This window comes from Daldinia vernicosa, assembly GCF_022497035.1.
Source record: "Daldinia vernicosa strain CBS 139.73 unplaced genomic scaffold F5Y00scaffold_3, whole genome shotgun sequence".
In the NCBI taxonomy this organism is placed as follows: Eukaryota; Fungi; Ascomycota; class Sordariomycetes; order Xylariales; family Hypoxylaceae; genus Daldinia; species Daldinia vernicosa.
This window is the reverse complement of record NW_025953919.1, coordinates 331,387-352,571: the sequence shown is the minus strand read 5'-3', so window position 1 is coordinate 352,571 and position 21,185 is coordinate 331,387. Positions and strand designations below refer to the sequence as shown.

General features: G+C 46.9%; 7 protein-coding genes across 7 annotated transcripts; 5 read left to right on the top strand and 2 right to left on the bottom strand.

Moving 5' to 3' along the window:
* Nucleotides 1-1,160: 1,160 nt before the first annotated feature.
* On the top strand, nt 1,161-4,118 carry F5Y00DRAFT_270584 (uncharacterized protein; the record flags this gene model as incomplete). Its single annotated transcript, XM_048012636.1, has 5 exons — nt 1,161-1,460; nt 1,527-1,725; nt 1,776-1,922; nt 1,980-3,553; nt 3,691-4,118. 5 exons carry the CDS (start codon nt 1,161-1,163, stop codon nt 3,931-3,933), a joined length of 2,463 nt encoding a protein of 820 aa, XP_047869332.1. The 3' UTR covers nt 3,934-4,118.
* A 2,248-nt stretch (nt 4,119-6,366) lies between these two features.
* On the top strand, nt 6,367-8,505 carry F5Y00DRAFT_224629 (uncharacterized protein). Its single transcript, XM_048006030.1, has 4 exons — nt 6,367-6,985; nt 7,064-7,476; nt 7,541-7,772; nt 7,826-8,505. The coding sequence occupies exons 1-4, from the start codon at nt 6,795-6,797 to the stop codon at nt 7,857-7,859; spliced, it is 870 nt and encodes a 289-aa protein (XP_047869331.1). The 5' UTR covers nt 6,367-6,794; the 3' UTR covers nt 7,860-8,505.
* An 800-nt stretch (nt 8,506-9,305) lies between these two features.
* F5Y00DRAFT_224625 (uncharacterized protein) lies at nt 9,306-11,823 on the bottom strand. The gene is made up of 6 exons (XM_048006029.1): nt 11,284-11,823; nt 10,886-11,184; nt 10,609-10,834; nt 10,496-10,557; nt 10,026-10,434; nt 9,306-9,780 (listed from the first exon to the last, which is right to left on the bottom strand). The coding sequence occupies exons 1-6, from the start codon at nt 11,572-11,574 to the stop codon at nt 9,697-9,699; spliced, it is 1,371 nt and encodes a 456-aa protein (XP_047869330.1). The 5' UTR covers nt 11,575-11,823; the 3' UTR covers nt 9,306-9,696.
* Nucleotides 11,824-11,997: 174 nt separating this feature from the next.
* Nucleotides 11,998-13,309, top strand: F5Y00DRAFT_224624 (60S ribosomal protein L20). The gene is made up of 4 exons (XM_048006028.1): nt 11,998-12,136; nt 12,534-12,718; nt 12,778-12,954; nt 13,010-13,309. The coding sequence occupies exons 1-4, from the start codon at nt 12,133-12,135 to the stop codon at nt 13,166-13,168; spliced, it is 525 nt and encodes a 174-aa protein (XP_047869329.1). The 5' UTR covers nt 11,998-12,132; the 3' UTR covers nt 13,169-13,309.
* On the bottom strand, nt 13,310-15,908 carry F5Y00DRAFT_224618 (fungal-specific transcription factor domain-containing protein). Its single transcript, XM_048006027.1, has one exon. The coding sequence runs from the start codon at nt 15,714-15,716 to the stop codon at nt 13,383-13,385; it is 2,334 nt and encodes a 777-aa protein (XP_047869328.1). The 5' UTR covers nt 15,717-15,908; the 3' UTR covers nt 13,310-13,382.
* Nucleotides 15,909-16,993: 1,085 nt separating this feature from the next.
* On the top strand, nt 16,994-17,947 carry F5Y00DRAFT_224617 (uncharacterized protein). Its single transcript, XM_048006026.1, has one exon. It carries the CDS (start codon nt 17,259-17,261, stop codon nt 17,559-17,561), a length of 303 nt encoding a protein of 100 aa, XP_047869327.1. The 5' UTR covers nt 16,994-17,258; the 3' UTR covers nt 17,562-17,947.
* A 979-nt stretch (nt 17,948-18,926) lies between these two features.
* F5Y00DRAFT_270580 (ankyrin) lies at nt 18,927-21,026 on the top strand (the record flags this gene model as incomplete). Its single annotated transcript, XM_048012635.1, has 3 exons — nt 18,927-19,041; nt 19,108-19,717; nt 19,766-21,026. 3 exons carry the CDS (start codon nt 18,927-18,929, stop codon nt 20,676-20,678), a joined length of 1,638 nt encoding a protein of 545 aa, XP_047869326.1. The 3' UTR covers nt 20,679-21,026.
* Nucleotides 21,027-21,185: the final 159 nt, after the last annotated feature.

Genomic DNA, 21,185 nt, shown 5'->3' with positions numbered 1-21,185 from the left:
GACACAACTATATGACGGTATATAGATAACACTATGGGTCAAGTCTTTGAATAGGCACCTGGGTAGTATTAGTCTAGGACATCACCGTTCGGGAATAGGATAATTAACTAAAGCGACGAGTAGGATTTAAGAATGTGAATAGAGTAAGAGAATATTTAATAATCCAATTGGAAACAGTATTACCCCAAGTGTCCCATGATCTAGAGACACATTGAGCTTAATCCCGAAGCTATTGCTAAACGGGAGACTAGTGCCCCTTAAGGGCACCTCTTTGTGGCTTTGCGATACGTTCCGATATTGCAGAATCCAAGCTAAGTCATCTACATATTCCCATCCAAGGCCTCCATACAAATCACCCCAGGGATTAAGTACGGCCTTACCCCCAGTCCCTGAAAGGGGAAATACATATGTGATATAATCACGTGATCTACAGCTTCTCCGTATAGGAATACTCCATATAGGAATATTACCTACCTATATCAAGTCTTATATATTTAATTAGTACTGCCACAATTTTTTCAACGAATCAGATGCTTAGAATCGCCCCGCAGTTTGCGACTTTTCCCTTTGCCATTCTATCGCATAACGTCCGCAAGAGGTGCAAATGGTATAGAAAGGTCATGCAAAACGAGCTCTATCCAACGATACCAATTATTAAAGATTTTACCCAAAAGTGAAGCAATTCAATTGATTTTACAAAAAATTCATCGGACGTGCGCTGAGGTGTGGCTAGCCAATCAGAGGCCAGACTTCAGCTGTGGCGTCAGTTTTGCGCATGAACCCCCCCCCCCCCCCCCCTCCTCCTCCTCCTCTTCCCCCTTTCCCCCGTCCGCGTTTGAGCGGACGGGCAACGCCGCTAGTTACCTACCTATTTACGAAGCCAAATTGACGAATCTCTATTACAATTCGTATTCATCTTTAGTAGTTTCTCAAATGAGTCTCGACCCGAAACAATTCACATCGACTATATTTCATCTTTCGGTTAGGGAACGTCCTCGAGTGTTGTCCCTACGACCCCTGTTAGAGGAGGAGTTGATGCCTGAGATACATCACATGTCATGTAACCCAATGGGAATGTGGCTGGCTAAGTCAGATAGAGTAATCTACAACATACATAAATTATCACACATCTCCTATTTCAGCATACTTTCTAGAACCTCATGGCACTAGATTTCTGTGCCGGAAAAGCTTCAACTACGTGGCAGGATGCAGTACAATCCTTTCTCTCAAGTCTTGGGCCCAGCGAACGGGCCGCTTTCCAAGTACCGACAAGTCCGGATGATTGCATGGCTGTTCTCCTAGCGACTCAACGTCGCAAGAGCAAACTGACGCGGATCCTTGAACTGATGAAACCTGCGATTGAGCCGCTTAAACGGTTCGAGAGCGCGGTCGACGTCATCGTTCAGGTCAACGCAGGAATCGCGTCCCCGATATGGGGTCCGCTGAGGATTGTCATAACGGTGAGCGGCACTTCGCCTGGACGCCGAGTAGCTAGAAGCGACTAATAACGGCTATGCCGCCCGAAGCTCTCCGCAGACCATTTTCGTACGCTGGAGAGCATTGCCATGATCATCCATAGAATCATAAGCTCGCTGCAGAGATTCTCCAAGTATGAAGAGTTGTTCGAAAAGAACAAGCTTGTCCAGGACGCAATAGGGGCACTCTACTGCGACTATATAGACTTCTGTGTTAGGGTTACGAGATTCTACTCGGCGTCGTCTTTCCGTAGGCTACGCTTATCGCTGTTGATCGTATTGAGCCTGACGCTTAACCAGGAACTATCTTCGTCTCCTTCGATAAGGACTTCCGCGATGTTGCTGAGAACATCCAGCTTCATAGCCAAAACGTAGACTGGGCGGCCCATACCGCGCATATAGAAGAGACACAGCGGGAGGCAGAGAACGCAAAAGCCGAAAGACGAGGTATGATGCCTAATTTAAGACACGTCGGCGTAGATGTTCTCTTCTAAACTATCGCAGCACATGAAAGAGGTAATATTCAGAGATGGTTATCGCCGTCGACTGTCGATGATGACCTCCAAAAACACTTGGATGATTGTATACCTCAGTCATGCGACAGACTATTGGATTCTCGGCAATATCAATCATTCATCTCTTTAAATGATGATACGAGTAAACCTCCTGTTCTTATATTACAAGGGTTGCCTGGGAGCGGGAAGACTACAGCAGCAGCCTTCATCATAGACCAACTGAAGGAAGAAGGACGTAAAGTGTTATATTTCTTCTTCAAAGCTAATGATGTAGAGAGGCACACATTGCTGAACTGTCTTCGAACACTGTTAACTCAACTAATTCGATTGGAGGAGCATCTCTATGACCTTATCCAGCCATTCTACCAAGAAAGTGGCCGAGTGGTAGCCGACTCATTAGCTGAGGTACAGCGGGCTCTATCAGCTGCGCTCCGGCACTCGAGAGCAAAGCAAATATTTGTAGTTCTCGACGCTCTTGATGAATCTTCGAATAGTACGGAGGTTACGCAATGGGTTACCACCTCTCAAAATAGTGGCGACGGGCCACAACTCCGGATACTTATCACCTCTCGCCCTTCACCAGCCTTTTCAAGGTCCTCTGACTCGTCTTGGGCGATTCTGAAAATGGGGAGCTTTGAGAACGCGAGCGTCAACTCGTACATACTCTCCCGGGTCCAGAAAAATCCAATCATCCGCGACACAAAAGTCGGGGCGCTGGTCGCAGACTACGTCACGTCGGCTACGAGGGGACTTTGGCTTTACGCTCGCCTGATGATGGATGATATTGATAGACTCCCTTCCGTCGGCCAAATCCAGAAGCAGCTAAGTGTTCTCCCGAGAGGATTCACCGAACTGTACACGCAGATAATTAGGACGACAGAGGCCAATTACAACGCGATCGAATTGAAGCTAGCCCAGCAGCTTCACTTGTGGGTTGATACCGCAGATTACCTTCCGAGGTTCTTAGTCTTGAGGGACGATCGAATCGGATACGGGACGCTCGAATTGATATTTCAGTACGCGAACGACGGCGAGATAGTACACGACCCAGCTGTACAAGCTAGTCGCGTGTCAGGTCCTCTTATTGAAGTCTTTAACGACGAAACCATAGAGCGAGTGGATTCTCAGGCTTACGAGCTCGACTTCATTCATTATACAGCGGCCCAGTATCTGAGCGAAAGCAACAATTTGCCGGCCGCACAGCTACCGCTTACTCTACGCCCGCGGCGTCTTCGGCATCTGCACCGCGCCGCCGTCGCGATTTGGTATTTCACAGAGTGCAAGCAGTCAGAAGAGATGCTCCTGAATCTACGATGGAGCGAGGGGAGACCTGCAAGTTCCTTGATGAGGTACTTCGAAATGGCATATGGACTTTGGAACGCCCTCCATCTGGTTGAGTTTCCCGACATTCAAGACGATCAAGAGGCGGCCGAGGCGGAGACTTTACTGCAAAAATTGATTGATTTCATCTCAACGCCGGCATGTTTACGCTGGGTAGAGTGCGCCATGATCATCAATTATAAGGGAAAGTTCCCGCATCTGTTATGGAATGCTGTCAAAGGTGTATGTTTTACCTCTCCTCTTTTCTTCTCGATTCACTTCAAAAATCAGTGCACGCGACCGAGAAGACATTGCTTCTAATATACCTGAACCTCCTCTACTCGTAGTTTAATAACATAACGGCTGACTCCGATTAACAGTGGGAAGCGGGCAAGGATAACGAAAACCACCAGTTTGCACCATACCGAGCTTTCTCCAAGTCTCGAGTGCACTTCTTCCAAAACTACGTCCACGTCTTAGCGTTGACGGGTGTAGGGGCGGAATCCGCCCCTCGCGAGCTTTTAGATTCCGCGAAAACGGGACTCTTACGGGATGAGGTCGCACATGAGATCTTTCGTCTGGGAGAGCAATGGCGACGGCTTGCGTTTCCTGGTTATAGCTAGGTAGGAATTGTATATGCGCCGATTATCGCAAGGCACCAATGGCATTGATTGGATCTATGCTACCTATTTTCAAGGTCTTGTAGGCTTGGTATAGGCAGGTATTACGCGGGTTTCGGGCTCTGCGAGTCTCCCGTAGAGGTAGATAATAGATAAAGGGGCTACTAGTACGGCTCGGTAATTCATTGTGGTCGATATGGGGTAGAATGAAAGAAAACTATACCTAAATCAAAGCCCAAAGGCAGGAAACGAGCTACCTTTTCATTAAACAAAGACGCATACTCCCCCTCGCGCGTGATAACAAAGTTACGTGCGGCACTATACATAGACGAATCATGAAAGACTGCTTAAAGGTGCATTGACGATGTTCGACTCGAGAGACAATAGATGATTCTCATACATAAGGAACCGGCCACATCTCTCGTGAGCGGAAGATGGTGGCTTTTCTCAAGTGTTCGTTTCCTTGTCTCCTATCAACTCACCTAAGTCATTTCGTGAACATCACGACTTCAGTCTTCAGCACATTCATTCATTTCATTTCACGGCAAAACGCCCCCATTGGCTTTCTTAATAAATAAAACTTATACCAATTCACTATTTCAATATATATCAACAACTTATCTCTCAAAACAACTGCAATTCATATCTTTCAAAATGCAGTTTGCCGGTATCATTCTCTTCGCGGCCGCGACTTTAGGCGGCGTCATCCCGACGGGGTACGATGTACGAACGGGTTTCCATGCCATCGCCCGCGATCCTGCCAACCTAGTATTGAAGCCCGTAAATTTCGCCCACGTCCAAGAAGATAGGCGAAGAGTGCAGCTCGGTTCGAGGGGAAGTGGCAACTAAGCTGGGCTGGATCCCAACTTAGCTAGGCCCATACTATGTAGGGGAGGATTGATTATAATTTTGGGTCCTCACACTCGCTAGGACAGTTATATAAATACATAGGGAAGCGACTTTAGGCCCTTTTAAAAGGAGTTATACCACTTGGTTTTTAAGGTCGCGAGATAAAAGTAATTATAGAAAATTCAATTCGTTAACCCGTCTTAGCTATGTAGAATCCGATAGACTGTGATGTAAAATGGAGAAGAAAAAAATTGAGGGAGATGAAATAGAACCAACAGCCGAGTCTATGACACCAGCTTTCCATGGCGTACTTGGGAAATGTGAAAGTGAGGCGAATCAGAATGCTTCGTTGGCAGTGGCAGCGCCCCTCTTTTCAAGGCACGTAGAATTCTACATACGGCATACGGCATAATGTAAAGTCTGAACTTGATACTCGTGGAGCTGATAATGCCAAGCAGTAAGATAAGCAGCAGCGTTGGAGAGAAGTTGGAGGTGTGCCATGGAAATATAGAGAGTTGATAGGCTGGCTTCACAGCTTCTTTTCTTATCTTAACAGGAACCGTAGAGAGCTTGTGATAAAAAGGAATATCACACTAGGAAAAGGGCAGAAAAAGGCACCTGCATGATGGGATCATCCCGGGAAAGGATCGAAACAGCGTATGCAGCAGCCCCGGGGACTTGGAATGGCTCCATTTTCGACCCACCAACACTTTTTACGTATGCTGCAGCTTCTTCCTAGCTGGGTGTGTCGTGCTTCTAGATGAGCGTTTTCAATTGGGACTGGCTATATGCGATCCTGCGAGGAATTTGAACTTGCAGATTGTTGTTAATTTGTCGGGCACCTTAAATGGTCGTGAGGGATCTTGTACTCTAGCAATAGGCAATTAATCTGAATAACGGTGGCCCATCTTGTCTTACCTATGTACGGAATATGTATTGGGTAACACAGTACAAACGGCATAGGCAAAAAGGATTGGTACGCCATCAGATGGAAGATGCTACCATCCCCGGGGGAAAAACCCCTGAGACTAAGTTCCAGGCTATGACTCGTCGTGTGTGACGGCACATTTTGGCACCATTCGGAGCCATTCTCGCCTCAGCCGAGTCTAGTTCTCCATTTAGTATTTCAGAGCTGCGAAGTCTATCAGGAGGAATCATATGCTAGTTAATAGTAGATAATTAAAGCTTAGAGCCCTATAATTGGTTCTGTCGAAATTGACCTTATGGATTTTTTTTTTAAAAAAAAGGGGAAAAGGTTGAAATACCTAAAAGTCGAATACAGATTCGTATCTTAAATTCCTGCCGGCTTCTAGCTGTAGCAGTTCTGCAGCTGCATCGATCCCTGTAAGCTCCCTGCTAAACCCAGCAAGTTAGCCTGATCACCCCCCACTAATCCATCCCTTCAGGTGCTTGGCCCCCTTTCTACAGTATGGCACCCTACACTAGTGGCACCTCCGACACCGAAAGAAGCAGGGAGTGGGTGTAGCGCGCTAAGCCAAAAACAGTTTAAGTGGATGAGCTAAGTCATGTGAAAGCGCGAGAGTATCGGGTTGAGTTCAACGCGTGGGCCAACATCCATCACCAAATTTACGTGTTTGCCTGAAAGATAGGACGTACAGCGCCATGCATCCTCACATTACAGTTTGACATGGGTCTGTCGCTATATAAGGAGGGCACCGCCCGACAATTCTTTTCCATTCAACCCTTCTGCAACATTGGAGCCTCGGGCAGGTAAGGTAAGGCCATTTTTATCATTTGATCATCTCATCGTGTCGTCTTTTTTATTTTCTCAAGTCATTTTTTCTCATCTTCGCAACTACCTACTGCATTCCATCATCCGACCTGCATCGCCTTAATTACCTAAATCTATCAGCTGGATTTCGGTGATCCAAACGCGGTCGGTTGATACGATATTGAGGGGATTATTTCCTTCGGTCGGAAACTTAAGATAAATTAATAAGAAGAAGAGGTCATTCATTCATTCATTCATTCATTCATTCATTCATCTATTCAAAATGTTCGGTCGACGGTTCGAGCCAGCCGCGAATAAGAGTTTCTCCAAGACTCAAAAGGTCAACAAGTCTAGTTCGTCTTTTAGTAAAAGTAGCGGAGTCTCTAAGAGTCGACATGAACCTCGTCAACATCGCCGCCCAGCGACTGCGACATCTTCAAATGTACCTATGGAAACAGCCCTCTCACCAACTGGGTACGTCTTTAATTCCTATATTCTCTCACTTGTTCATATTTTAATGTTAGGTGCATTTAACTAACTTCATTTTCACAGCACGTTAACCCCTTCCATCGTCACTCTGGTCATCGGGAGTGACCAACGCATCTTCGCCGCCCACGAAGATGTCCTCCGCGCTTCGTCGTGGTTCCAGCAGGCCTTATCGAACCAGTACATGGAAGGCCAGAGCTCCAAACGCATACATCTTCCAGACGAGGAGCCCGAGATCTTCTCGTCCATCCTAGAATACCTGTACAAAGGCGACTACTACCCTCGTCTAATCCATAACAAGCGTCGGAACTCGTGGGAGATCGAGCAGATTGAAGATGACGATCGTGGCTCGAAAGAGTCAACCGTCTACCACCGCGGCGTTGATGGCGACATTCTTAAGGACACCGTCATTTATTGCACAGCCGACAAGTACGGCCTTGAGGAACTAAAGCGAGTCGCCCTACGCAAACAGGGTCTTCGTAAGTCATCGCCGTCATTTCAGTCAACTGTAGTCTTAAAACCCAACCACTAACATATCAGCAGAGTCCGGTATTCAGTGCAGCACCATCCTCGCATCGGCGCGTTACGCGTATGCCAACACACCAGACTCCGACTCCAAGTTGCGAGCGCACTACCTCGCTCTCATCATCCGGAGCCGTAGCACCTTCAAACGAAGCGGCACCATGCAGCTGGAGATGTTTAACGGCGGCACACAGCTCTTCTTCGACCTTTTCGTCGCCTTATGCAACCACGTAGACGACATTTCTAGCACTCAGTGAGTAACTCTTGTTCATAGCGTCGTTACACCTCACTAACGTCGCTTCTTAGAAACACACCCCGAAGCAACCGCCACTTCTTCTAATATGCTTCGTCGTGGTCGTCATAATCTCTCCATCTCATCGTCCTTTCTTATTACCAATCTCATCCCACCGGGAATTCATCATATCAAAACAACCTAATGATCAACGCCTTCATATCCTTTTTCTACTTCTCTACTACTACATTCCGAAAGATTCGGGGGTTTCGGTTCGGGACACAACAGCGACAAATACCATATTAGCGGCGTTCGGGATTTTCACAGTGGATATCATCATCATGCTTTCTTTCTCATTTTTCCCGTCGAACTCTTGTATCATTATAATCCTCGCAACAAATTGGCGCGGCAGCGAGGATATCAGAGAATTACACCATGGTGGATTTATGGCTACGAAGTAAAATGCCGGAGAAAGAAAAAAAAGTTACGAGTTCTACAGGTTATCAGTGTACGAAGGAAACCGGCAGCGCCTTTCAGCGGGGAAAGGCTGAATAACGAGGAGATGGGTACGAAGAAAAATGGAATCGGCCTATGTAGGTCAGTTGTTGGAAATTCGCTTGGAGGAAGCCTTATGAATATCTCTTGTATTATTACGTTCTAGACTATCTTTGATAAGCAGCTCGCTGCTTTCTGCCCCTGGTACTATTTATTTCCGAGATATCACGCCGGGGGCTCCTAGGAGATAAAGCACGCAAAACTAATGAATTACGTTCTTGTAGTTATATATTTCTTAGCACTCTCTACTACTCGAATTATCGTGAAGCTTATGTACAATGTTCATCGCAATAAACCCTCCCTTACGTAACACCTTGGTAGCATTTCCCCCGCTCGTGCCCGAATGCAAATTGGGCCGAGAAGCTTCCAAGCAGAGAAGTATAAGCGAGCATACCAAGCAGTCAACATTACCATACCGTCTCTCTTGATTCGCCAATTCCTGACTTCTTCTACACTAGGTGCTTACCTCTTAATAGGTACCCGTCCCAGCCAGCCCACCAGCGTGTACGTACCCCAAGCTATGTATGCCCACCCCGTTTCTTGTTGCAGTCACATATGTATAAGTACCTAGTCAGGTAGTCAGTCACCCACTCAAGACACAGGTGCTACACCCCGGTCTCCCGAGTTAAAGTGGTTGCATATGGCCCCCACCCGCGTTTTAATGAAGTAAAGACCAAGAGATTGCGGGAGGGATGTGTGAGTCATTCACTCCGCATTCACCCGTGCTGAGCATGGATGTAAGTAAGCCAGCAATCTCGCATAGAAGGATGGCTGGAACGAAGCGTGGCGGGTCTCTTCCCCGGGATATTTTGAAATGTACATATTTACCTATATACCAACGAAAATAATGATATAAAGTGACGAGTATCTCACGCGCTCTCTTTTGCAATGCTATAGAGTTGAATTAATTCGGGTCGAACGGTGTTTTATTCGATCATCTGAATTATACGTTGATATTCATGACGAGTCCATGTTGCGATATTGCTCTTAGAAACGGTTGCAACAACTTAGGGGGAGATAGGTAGGTAGGTACTAGTCAAGTAACAAAGTCCAACAGCGCAACACGCATATTACAACACGAAAGCTTAGCAAAACTGATGATACATGCACTTACGGGTGTCCTTTGTATTCTTATTCGTTCTATAGACGAATTAAGAGGATGCTACAGGGCGGGATCTAATCATACCCGAATCCAGTAGCACCGTTCTTCCCCGCACCCGCAAGTCAGCCGCATCCTTTATGCAAGGCATCTCAATATCGCTCCTCGGTCAGCATCCTCTAGTTGCCTGGGCTGACGACACGCATTTAAAGCGCCGCCTACTCATCGCCTCATTCTGTTAGAAGATGGATATGTTCCTCGCTTTTCTGCCCACCCATTCGATTCGTTGACTCAAACTTTTGTCCCGGGAAAAGCGCCATTCTTACTTAACACCACAAAACCGCGCTCGTGAGCAATATATCCCTTCATTAAGTTCTGTAATAGGTTAATACTATTAGTGAGTCATACTCGAAAGACGTTAAGAGCACGCAAATAAGATAATACGCGCTTGCGGTAAAACGGTCTTGGAGAAACTTTAACACCGTATGATGCTAAACTCCCCGAGGATGTAGGACACCAAGCATGCTAAACGAAAAGATGAAACAGCTTGTCGTTTGCCCCACACGCCAAATAGGCTGTATTTCAAGACTCGTAAAACTTCAAAGAAAGATAACACATACCTTATAGATCATATTGGCTAGGAGACACTCTACCTCATCAGTATCGATATCTCCGCCGCCGCTGATCTTTATCGCCGCAGCAAACTCAGCCACCGGTATCCTCGTGCGGCGGACAGGTGCAGCACCATCCTTTCCTTCCTCAAAACCACCAGAGATGAAAACTTTCCGGAGAAGATTTCTCAAGGCGATGTCGCGGCCACGTTCTAGGGTGAGATAGATGCGTCGCTTAATAAACTCATTTTCGCCGTCCCGTAGCGCAGCATCGAATGCGCGGAGGTCCGCCTTTTTGATTGCCACGCCCAAAGGTAAGAAGAGTTGCTGTAGACGTGGAAATGGTTCAAGCAATTCGGAACTAGGTAGCGTGTGTGTTGTGAGGAGATGACATGGAATAAGATACGTTAATATTAGCCTGAGAAGTGTAAGTATACGAGGCAGACATGTTAGTTAGGTACTAAGATTTATAAACGTACTCAAGATTCCTCTTGGAGTCTTTGTGGCACATGTGCCAGGCTGTCGTAAGATGTTGCTCGGCCTTAATCTCGTTAGCGAGTAACCAGAATACGTCAAGGTAGAGTATTCATACCTCTACATAATTCTCCTCGAGGAATGCTAAAACTCCTTCATAATACTTGAAGGTGACCTGCTGCGACTTGGGAAATTTGTCGAGCGTCGGCATATCTCCCCGTCCTGCTTGGATCGCTTTCAGGACATTTTTAGATAGCGTGGCAGAGTTAAGCTTGAAGTAACTCTTAAATAGGAGATTGATGGCATAGTAGATGCCCCATTTACGGGATTCTTCTAGTGGCGCTCTTATTATGAATTAGTCATTGGCTATAAAAGAGTATGGGCATTTTAAGTACCTGTCATTCAAGCAGGTTTGAAAGATTCTATTGAGGTGCCGTGTACAGTCCTCTAGCATCTTATGCTCTTCATACTCTGGGTCGAAGTCATCTTGCATGACAGCCTCGGTGCTATATTCGGTACTGGTTTTCCTCTCCTCGTCTGCTCGGATGGCAAACAGTCGCAAATACCTCCCCGCGACGTACAGGCATGGAATAGTCCAGTTCTCGAATTCATGGTGCGTATATCCGCGGATGACTTGTAAAGTTAAATTCTTCCACGCTTCATACACCTTCGTCCATGACGGTTTGGTTGACTTCTAATCGTTAGCGGTGAACCGGGGGTCAGCTCAAGATCCAAGATAAGATTTCAACTTGGTGACAAATTAAACGAATAAAATAATAAAACCGATGCATACCTTCGTATCATTTCGTAGACCTTCAACGGCGAGTATCTCTCCGATCGCATTCCAGTAGGAAAAATAAATCTCGAACCAGCCTGTTGTCTCCTCTTGAGACAGCCTGGGACGTGAAGGGTCCGTGTAGAATAGGAAATTGAGGTCGGCGGTAGTATCCCGTTGGTTTCCTCGACCCCAAATAGACTGTAACTTGGATGCGTACATCTGCGTATCTGGCCGAATGGTTTCGGCAAGCCGGTCACCTTTCATCTCGGCATATGCCGTCCTAAATTCCTTAACGAGCGAATCCATGTCTGCAGAGAAGAGGAGGTGAACGAGCTGGAACGAGATAGAAGGAGGATTGGAGACTATAGCGTTTCAAAGTGAAAGTGAAGAATTAAGCAATTATAAGGTAATTAATTGAACATGGTATATTAGTATGTCTTTGGTTTTGTCATTTCCTACTCACTAACAACTGATTGAATGTTGAACGTCTGCAAGTTGAGAAGCATAGGTTCTTTGTAGTCCTTGTAGGTTTACATTGTTCTGATTGGTCCAAGCTCAACGTGGAAGGACGTCCACCTCTAGGACCCAATTTTCGTTGATACAGCTTTCTATCTAGCCACATGAAGTAACAGCACACCGCCACCACTATACCCCACCTCGGATAAGCCACAGGTCGCTAGGGCGGCAAACCCTTAGCACAGAAATTTCACCAAAAGTTTCCTGGTAAGCGAATTCAACATCCAACATCCAGACCCGGACTTTTTCCAACTACGCACGACTTCTCGATCACGACCACATACACACCAAGTCACAGTAGGTTGAACGCTTAAAACGTTTATTGATTAATTACTAACATAATTCAAGATGGGTAAGCTACGAATTTTATTTCTTCCTCCGCGCCAGCACCAAAACTAGGTCTCCTGAAACGCACTGCGATATGTACGATCGATTGAAACCTCGAGCGACAATCCATTCGAATGGAAAAACTACCACGAGGCGCACTTGACCTGGAATCGCGCTACATGCGCACACCATACTGGAGACGAATGGGTAGACGAAAAGCAAATATTGCTGGGCAAATTGGGAATTGGAATTTTGATTCACAGATTCACGTACTCTGAATTCGTCACGCGCAATTTCGACGGCATGAGCGATACCGCGATTGGCATCAACAACCCGACATCTAACTGCATTGGAATCCGCCCTAATTCAAATATAACTTCATTTACTCTGAAGAACAGAAATACTAACAATGCGAATTTCAGGTCGTCTTCAGGAATACCAGGTCATTGGGCGCCATCTGCCCAGCGAGGCCAACCCTACCCCCAAGCTGTACCGCATGCGAATTTTCGCTCCCAATGAGGTCGTGGCCAAGTCCCGCTTCTGGTACTTCCTGACCAAGTTGAAGAAGGTCAAGAAGGCCAACGGTGAGATCGTCACCTTGAACAAGGTACGCCACGAATGCAGAATCTGCACCAGGAAGACGATAGGAATTAACGTTTGAGTTAGATCGCCGAGAAGAACCCCCTCCGCGTCAAGAACTTCGGCATCTGGATCCGATATGACTCCCGATCTGGTACCCACAACATGTACAAGGAGTACCGAGAGATGTCCCGAACGGGTGCCGTCGAGGTTATGTACCAGGACATGGCTGCCCGCCACCGCGCCCGCTTCCGGTCGATTCACGTACGTTATACTTGATTCATACTTCGGAATAACGGCCTAACTAACAATTTTCTAGATCCTCCGCGTCGTCGAGCTTCAGAAGAGCGAGGATGTCAAGCGCCCCTACATCAAGCAACTTATTACCAAGAACCTCACCTTCCCTCTCCCCCACCGTGTACCCAAGATCAACAACAAGAAGGTGTTCAGCGCCACCCGACCTTCCACATTTGCATAAAGGGTTTTTTCGTGTTGCTGTCGGAGGGATTAAGGGAATCGGGTTTGCCGGTGTTCATTACGGAATTGCGGAAAACTTCTTCATTAGCATGTGTGTGCTCGGTAGATAAAGCACTAAATGCATACGACCAATGAGCAAATAAGTTGCGTTACGTGTTTCTACATGTTGTACAAGTGCTGTCCAACCATGGTGTACTATGTGACAGGAGATTTTACTAATTGCTAGCCTCGCTTGACCCTGACTTGGACTGTTTATTAGGGTCAGCCTGTGTTTCGGTCACAAAGTCGTCCCAAGTACTCCAATTCGTCATAACATTAGGGCCACCAATGTCCAACATGGGTATATCAAAATTCAAGTCCCTCCAACCCCATAGCTCGTTTAATGAGTACGGCGACAAGCTGAGCTTTTCCAAGTCTGCCGGTACGCTAGGCTCTCTTGTATCGCGTATTTCGGCCCCGTATATACTTTCCGGTTGCACCGTCGTATTATAAACCCCTTCTATCGGCGGGATGCCGCTTTCCGTATTGTCAGTTTGTAGGTATACCATATCTTGTATCCGTACGTCTGGGCTATCAATAGTAGTCGCTGTAACGCCGGTTGTGTTTGTAGCAGCAGCAGGTGTAATAGTATCGGCGGTGGCCGCGGTAGCCAACCTAGCCGCCTTAGCCCTCTTGTACAGCTTACGGATAGGCCGCCATAAGGTACCGTCTTTAGTGTCGGCGATGACCTCGCTCCACTTAGGTAAGACGTCCTCGACGGTCCGCCAGGCGCGGTCGACGAGCTCGCCACGGGTCTGCGTGCACAGCTCCGCAAGCGCAACGGCTAGGGGGTGCCATTGGACGTACGTGGCGGCCCACCAGCTGAACCGCTGGCCGTACGGGCCAGTCGCAAGGTGCTCGTTAAGCTCAACAATCGATATGGCCGTGCGCAGCGTCGCCTCATGCGGGAACACGTTGCCGGCTGTTCCCGCTCCCCCTTGCCGCGATGCTGAGGACGCCTGTGGGCGCCGTCGCGGGTGTAGCGGGTATTGCATCATGAGCCATAGTTTGAGGATAACGAGACGTACCATGATAGAGGCTAGGTACGAGGGCACATGGTTCGTGTCTGCGCCTACGACGAATTGCGCTTCAAGACTCTGTGCGTGCCGCAATGTCTCCTCGACACCCTTAGACGGCGGGCCGCTGTCTTCAATGCCCGGGGCGTCTTGCGCATGCTCTACGGCCAGGAAGAGTCCCGAGCACCGCGCCGTGCATAAGTTAAATGTCATATCACTGGGACCCTGCCTTTCGACGAGCGGGCCCAGGGAGTCAGGCCCAAAGTCCTCGTCGTTGATATTCAGCGGGAGCCGCGTGTCATAGCTATCACGCGCCACAATAGTATTGGTTCCGCGGTCTTCTGATGCCCGAATGTCGAGCACGATGAGCTGCCACCAAAGACGTCGCCGAATTTCCGCCTGAAACGGAGAGAGATGGGCATTGCTGCTCTCGTGATGTAGGTCGAGCGCTTGCGCAAGACGTATAGGCAAGGATACAAGTGCCCACGATGCGCGCGATCCTTTGGTATTGCATCTCACGCAAGCTACGTATAATGTTAGCGCCTGCAAGGTTTCGAGACTAGTGCTGCTGAGGTAGTCAGCCCGCACCAGAAGGTACTCGAGTGTAGAGGAGTAGAGCGGGAGTAGTTCCTCGCGCCGCCGGCCTAGCTGCGCAAGACATACCGAGGGCGATAAGCTTGCCACGGCCGCATAGTATATAGAGAAGTACAGTGCTTCTTTCTCCGGGGTAAGTTGCGACCGTGCGGTTTCGGGGGAGTGAGCGAGCGAACACAGGTCCTCTCGTATTGTGGGCCGGTGGAGTATCTTCAGGATCATATCAACGTTTGTGAAGAATGTCGAGCCTAGAAATAATATATGCTGTGGGGATGGATGTTCGATATGATCGTACGAGATACGGGGTGAATTCCCGAGGAGCATGCCTGGTGATAAAGCAGATGCGCTAGAACTACTATTATCGTTTGTGACCGAATCGGGAGTGCCTCCCTGCAACATTTGTTGTTCTTCATCATCCGAGTCAGTGGATGACTCCAGCGCTTGCCTCAACCCCTCGACTTCGAGACAGAGGCTTGACCAGAACTCGCCGCTGAGATAGCGCGAGGCCTTGCTATCATGAAGCGCCTTCTTCCAGTTATCCTGGGACTCGCTAGAAGCGGTCTGCTTCGCGGCGGCTCCGAGGGCCAGCGGAGCGGTGCTTAGACCGGCTGTAGAGTCTGAGACTAGCTCGGCCACATTGGCCCCTTCTAGGCCGGAAGCACTAACCTTGCCTACGATGGACTCTAGCCGACTTAAACGCTGGAGTAAGTCCGAGTTTTTGTTCGTCCGCGGTTTGCGCATCCGCTTGCGTGTGGGGAAGATGCATTCGGCGCCGGAACGCACGCAGTGACTACATGGGTGTTCTCGACTGCACTTCAACTTCCTCGCGCGGCAGTTTGTACAGCTCAGCGGTTTTGACTGCGGCCGCTGAGCCGTGCCCGCTGGTGGGCGAGAATCCATCCCCTCTTTGCTGTGCCGCTATCCAAGATGTTAGACTATCAAACTATAGTCTATTCCAATGCTTCAACTCATTGAAACATTCATAAATGTTTAATATAACTATATCATGTCCATTATAGAACATAGATTTAGTTATCCGAGGAGGTTAAATATATGTATAAATGAAAGTGAAGCTGCGCTTTTGCTTACAGAATGAGTTTCGATTCTAGGGTCCCAGTGTTTTAACTCCTTGATTACTTAAGGCATATGACATAATGGCACTGCATAGGTACGTAGGGCTGAATTCTAATACTTGATACGGTTAGTCTGGTCCAGGAATAGCTAAGCTCATCGATTAAGCATTACCTAGCACAAACCCCGAATCTAGTTTGTATTTCCATGACGAGTCTACAATCACCTCTTTTAGTTCTCTTTAATATAATAGTCTGGCATAACTAATTAGATAATACGGAGCGCGGATATCGTTAATAAGAGTACCCTAGTTTATTCGTATAGGCTTACGCGTTCAAATTGACATGGGGTAAAATAGGACCGGTTGATTCCTACTATGTAACAAAGTGCCTTTTGTGACTCTGGTGGCCTATATTGCAATCTTACTATGTAGGTACCCAAGTCTAGCTTCTATCTTTGCCAACTATTTAAGTAAGGTGGAATACACTTTGCCATAAGAAAGCATATTGACATAGAAGTAATCTTGGGGTCATGAATATCGACGGTAAGCTTTCTTAATGAAAAAGAGCTTGGATATGGCCAATTAGTAGTTAAACGTAGTAGGTGAAACTTTCAAAAGTTACTCCCATGGGATGTTAACTTCCTATTATGATAAACTACCTAGGTACTTACCTAAGTTTTAGAATTTTAGGATTGTCACAAGAGACAGGGCTAAGATTCCTATATTCTCACCTTCCCATCGAAAAGAGACTAGGGAACATGAAAAGTTGTGTGCTCAAGTAAACTCCTCACACCGGCATCCAGGAAACTAAGCGAAGTAGAAGAGTCTAGCCGACGAAGAGTGAGCTCAAGTTTTCACCTTGCCTTCGCTTGGCATAATATCGACCTCCCCATAGCTTTACTGAGGCTGGCCCGCGACTCCTACGTTACCCGGGAATGTAACCGGGTCAGATAAGACATGTCTTAAGATATTGTGCTATACTTGAGTACTAGAATACCCATAAAACGAAACTGAAGAGCAGGGTGAGACACGGGTACCGTTGGTAGCACGTGGCGCGAACGGGCTGGAGAGGAATCTTCAGCCATTATATCCTATGTTCACGCTCCCGCCTTCTTCAATTAATCGTCTCTGATTCTTCTTTTCTTCGCCTCCCTTTTTCTGGCGAGAACCTCATGGCGGTTGACAAGGACTATAAGAGAAGCGTCGGGAGCCATGACGATAGCAAGAATTTTCCTCGTAGACAGACTGAGAATCTATTATAATTTTATATCCCCCTCCACCATCAAAACTACTACTAAGTTCTCCATCTCGTCACTACTTCCCCACGACAGACTTGCTTTTTAAAAAGTTTCTCGCTTGAAAATTTAAAAATGCATCCCTCTACGCTCATCATTGTCATCTCGGCAACCGTATTGGCCCTACCGTTCCCGCTTCCGGCACTGGGCGGCATAGGCGGTATATCCGACACAATCGTAGGCACCATCGATAGTCTACTGGGAACATCCAGTCGCCACAATAATCATGGCGGTAGCACGGGGCACGCATCCGAATGTCGTCGCTACGATACCGAGCCCATCACAACATGCATAAATAAATGCGTAGACCTATGCGAAGATGGGGATGCGGACTGCAGCGCTTGCATGAAGGGATGCTGTAAGTGTCCGTCCTTATAGGAGCATTTTACCAGGGCGTAGATATTTTTTCGAAGACTTTGCTGACTTGAGCGCTCTCTAGCTCGTAAGGATTCTTGCGGCAAGCCCCGCGATGATAATCCCAAGACCGGCCACCAAAACAGCACTGCGCATCTAAACAAATATGGTGTCTGAAGTACATCCGAGCGAATAATTTTACACAATAACAGTATGAATCATGAAGGTTAACGAACTATCTAAAATAAATATTTGGGATTGTGATAGAAGGGTTTACAAGATACCATCTGATGAGCAATGAATGCAGGAGGCGTTGGGATTATAAGGCGAAAAAGATACTACCATAATCAATCTTTAAGATTTTTGAGTTTCTCTGATTTTCTTGCTTTTACGACTTGGATATTGCGAGTGATCAGTTCGTCGAGTATTTTTTGCCAAGCACCTGTGAAAATTTAGGTGTAGATCTGAATCTAGGCACATACCTTAGGTAGGTTGACAGGGGTTTGAAATGAGGCTTAAAATTATGGGGCTAGCTGTGGCAGGTATGGATGTACCTATGACTCACTAGCCTCACCTTGGGCAACAGCCCCACCTTAGAATAATATAAATTCAAACCCGCTCCCCTCCCAATTGTAAAATTTTCCTTCCTTTCTTTCCTCATCTTAGTGCACGGGCTTTACGCGTCACAGTGAGGAGCAATCCGAGTGCGTGTTTTTGCTAGTTGAAAACTATAACATGACCACTCCTGTTTGGCTTTGTACCGGGCAGGGAATTTTTGGAACTTGAACCACTATGGATTCTTTTCATCATGGCTCTGTCCCTAGCTTGGATGGAGGTGAGGAAGAGTTGAATTCGCTGGATCTTAGTTGAACGGCTGACTATTTGTTACGTAGGATAGAAATTATGTTGACGAGATTTATTTAATTTAGGACGGGTCTAGAGACCGATTCTCGCGCTTGTAGTGATGGTCCGATGCCATGCCAACAGGAGAGGTGTCGCATAGCAGAGGTAGTAACATTGCAGGAAATATTTGTCCTCAAAAGTGTTATGTTGATACACCAGAGAGCTTATCGTCGCGAATAAATTGGGTCTCTTGGATCGCTCTTTCCGTTTGGATTATTCTTTCTACGCAGAGTCATCTGTTGCGCTACTACCGACTCTAACGTACCTACCTATCAAGTCAGGCACGCCTTAGATTTTTGTTAGCCGAAACAAACTCTGAAAAGCCTAACGCATCTGAATAAACATCCCAGAATAAACATCGCAGAATAAACATCGCAGAATAAACATCGCAGAATAAACATCGCAGAATAACATCGCAACTTCAATCGCCCACAATTCGATCACTAGAAATAGTATCACTAGAAATAGTCAGTTTCGAAAGCAAGCATGGACCCGGGCATGGAAATAAATAAATTCCCCGCCCTCGTATTTGCCTCGGTCATTGAGTACCTGGTTTTGACTGTCGGCATTTATAAGGCTGTTCGACTCCGTCTAGTGAATAGTAAGTTGAATATTTCCACTCGCGAGTATTAAAATATCTATCGATATCTAATAAATCATATTTTAGGGCGTTTCAACTCCGAGATACTATTTGCTATATGCATTAAGCAAGTTATCGATATTGATGACCCAGCTACCCCGTGGGTGTCTTCGATGATAGACCCTTCAATTAAAGCCCGAATCTTCCTACACCGGTCCCGTTCTGGTAAGGGAAAACAAGACAGCTATGTCACGACTATTACCAGTGTCAACAAGGCAATAGACCTCTTAACCCAGCAGACGGAAGAAGGTCGGAATGAACAACACCAAATCATCGCCGAGGCTATCTGCGCTATGCATCCCTACGGCATCAAAATCTGGCATCGCACCATTAATATCAATACCCATATAGAAGCGCAAAACATTCTAAGTGGTGCTATTGTCCTCGGAAATCTGCCTCTAGTTAAGTCGCTGCTCGAAGCACCAAACGCATCGGCCCAAGTTAATTTTGAAACTCCCTACTTTGGTCGGCCACTGCAGCTTGCGGCTGTTTGGGGTCACCTACACATTGTCCGTTACTTGATCGACCGCGGTGCTAATCCACGGGCAATTAGTTACGATAGCGAGGATAATGATGGTCGAAACTGGGACGCGCGAAACTGGGACGCGCATATGCCAGCGTTCGCTCTTCCCGTAGTGTACGTTGTTCCCGAACTGCGGCGATAGTATCGACACCCTCGGGGGAGCGCTCTTCGAGCCGCCGCCCTAGGAGGGCATGAAGATATTGTGAACCTACTTCTGGAGCCGGAACATCGACTGTCGACTACTTCCAAAGAGGAATATTTTCGAGCGATTATGGCTGCGGCGCGCGGTGGCCATCTTAACATCTGCCAACTGCTTATCGCCTTGACGGGTAAAACGCTACGCTACTTCCCAAGACTGAGGGATGAAATATTTGGGGAAGCAATTGTCCATGGTCGAGAAGAAGTAGCGCAGATGGCACTTGATTCTGGTATTGACATTAACGCAAAGCTGTGGCGAGGAGGAGGAGAAGATGTTTCTGCTTTGTATATCGCCGCATCGAGGGGTGATATTCGTATGGTCCGGTTCTTACTTGATCGAAGGGCCTCCATAGGGCCGTACATGACGTTGACCTTAAACCCTATTGAAAGCGCCACCTACAGTGGACATCAAGAAGTCCTAGAGATATTGCTTGAGCGTAGAGCTTACGATGGAGGGCTCCTTGAAGTTGCTATCAAGGGAGGGCAAGCTCGCCTAGTTAAATGGCTCTTGGGAAAATATCCAAGCGAGATAACCGGAAGTAATCAGTATCCACTAGGCAATGGACTAAACCCAGTAGGAACAAGTATGTTATTATCTGCTATAACCGTCAGGAATCCCGATATTATAACCCTCCTAGTTAATGCTGGTCTCTCACTAAAGGAAATTTGCGATGCGGAATTCGTAATACATACGGCTGGTCTTCTTCCTTCGAGGTGGATAGTGGATTTCCTCGTTTCACTCGGGGTCATAGATCTAGATCCCAAAGATTATGAAAGTTATCAGTGGACTCCGGAGGAAGACGAACTTCTATACTCGGAAGAGATAGGAAGAGTGAAAGTTTCAAGGCGGACATGGCAATGGGTAGGCAAGCATTGAGACTTGTATTTCATCATTCGTCACTATCCTATGGTATAACCATGTGTCTCTCAGAGAAGCAGTACTTACCTAGGTACTCTTAATGATGCTAGTTCAAGCACGTCGGTTGGGAAAGAAACAATGTGTATAACGATTAATGATAGCCTTACCGACGTTTATTAATGAAGACTATCGACAACTAAATACTACTTCCATTCGGATTTTCGCTACCTTTCTATGGAGAGCTTGCTTACGCCGAGAAAACTACGTGCTGGATAGACTTACATCGTACTTCATACGGTGGCTTAATGAGGGGATAATAGACACAGACTAGTAAAGAGAAACCCCATCTTCTTGCATAGCTTCTGCTATATAGTTCAATGTATAGGACCTAGGTACCCTGCTATAATAGTATGACTTGCAGTTCGTTGAGGAGCTCTACCAGAATAAAGTGTTGCTGCAATGCACATAATACAGACGGGGCTATTAACTAGGTTATTATTTAAGTTACTGTGCTAGTTCTGGAGT

What these genes read in the sequence shown, in the direction of transcription:
- F5Y00DRAFT_224617 (XM_048006026.1), top strand. Translation starts at nt 17,259, where the DNA reads ATGCATCCCTCTACGCTCATCATTGTCATCTCGGCAACCGTATTGGCC.
- F5Y00DRAFT_224624 (XM_048006028.1), top strand. An exon ending in AGATCGTCACCTTGAACAAG is followed by an intron (nt 12,719 to 12,777) that starts GTACGCCACGAA and finishes CGTTTGAGTTAG; the next exon opens with ATCGCCGAGAAGAACCCCCT. An exon ending in CCCGCTTCCGGTCGATTCAC is followed by an intron (nt 12,955 to 13,009) that starts GTACGTTATACT and finishes ACAATTTTCTAG; the next exon opens with ATCCTCCGCGTCGTCGAGCT.
- F5Y00DRAFT_224629 (XM_048006030.1), top strand. Translation starts at nt 6,795, where the DNA reads ATGTTCGGTCGACGGTTCGAGCCAGCCGCGAATAAGAGTTTCTCCAAG. An exon ending in ACAGCCCTCTCACCAACTGG is followed by an intron (nt 6,986 to 7,063) that starts GTACGTCTTTAA and finishes TCATTTTCACAG; the next exon opens with CACGTTAACCCCTTCCATCG. An exon ending in CCTACGCAAACAGGGTCTTC is followed by an intron (nt 7,477 to 7,540) that starts GTAAGTCATCGC and finishes ACATATCAGCAG; the next exon opens with AGTCCGGTATTCAGTGCAGC.
- F5Y00DRAFT_224625 (XM_048006029.1), bottom strand. Translation starts at nt 11,574, where the DNA reads ATGGATTCGCTCGTTAAGGAATTTAGGACGGCATATGCCGAGATGAAA. An exon ending in GACTCCAAGAGGAATCTTGA is followed by an intron (nt 10,435 to 10,495) that starts GTACGTTTATAA and finishes TACACTTCTCAG; the next exon opens with GCTAATATTAACGTATCTTA. An exon ending in TAGCCAATATGATCTATAAG is followed by an intron (nt 9,781 to 10,025) that starts GTATGTGTTATC and finishes AACCTATTACAG; the next exon opens with AACTTAATGAAGGGATATAT.
- F5Y00DRAFT_224618 (XM_048006027.1), bottom strand. Translation starts at nt 15,716, where the DNA reads ATGGATTCTCGCCCACCAGCGGGCACGGCTCAGCGGCCGCAGTCAAAA.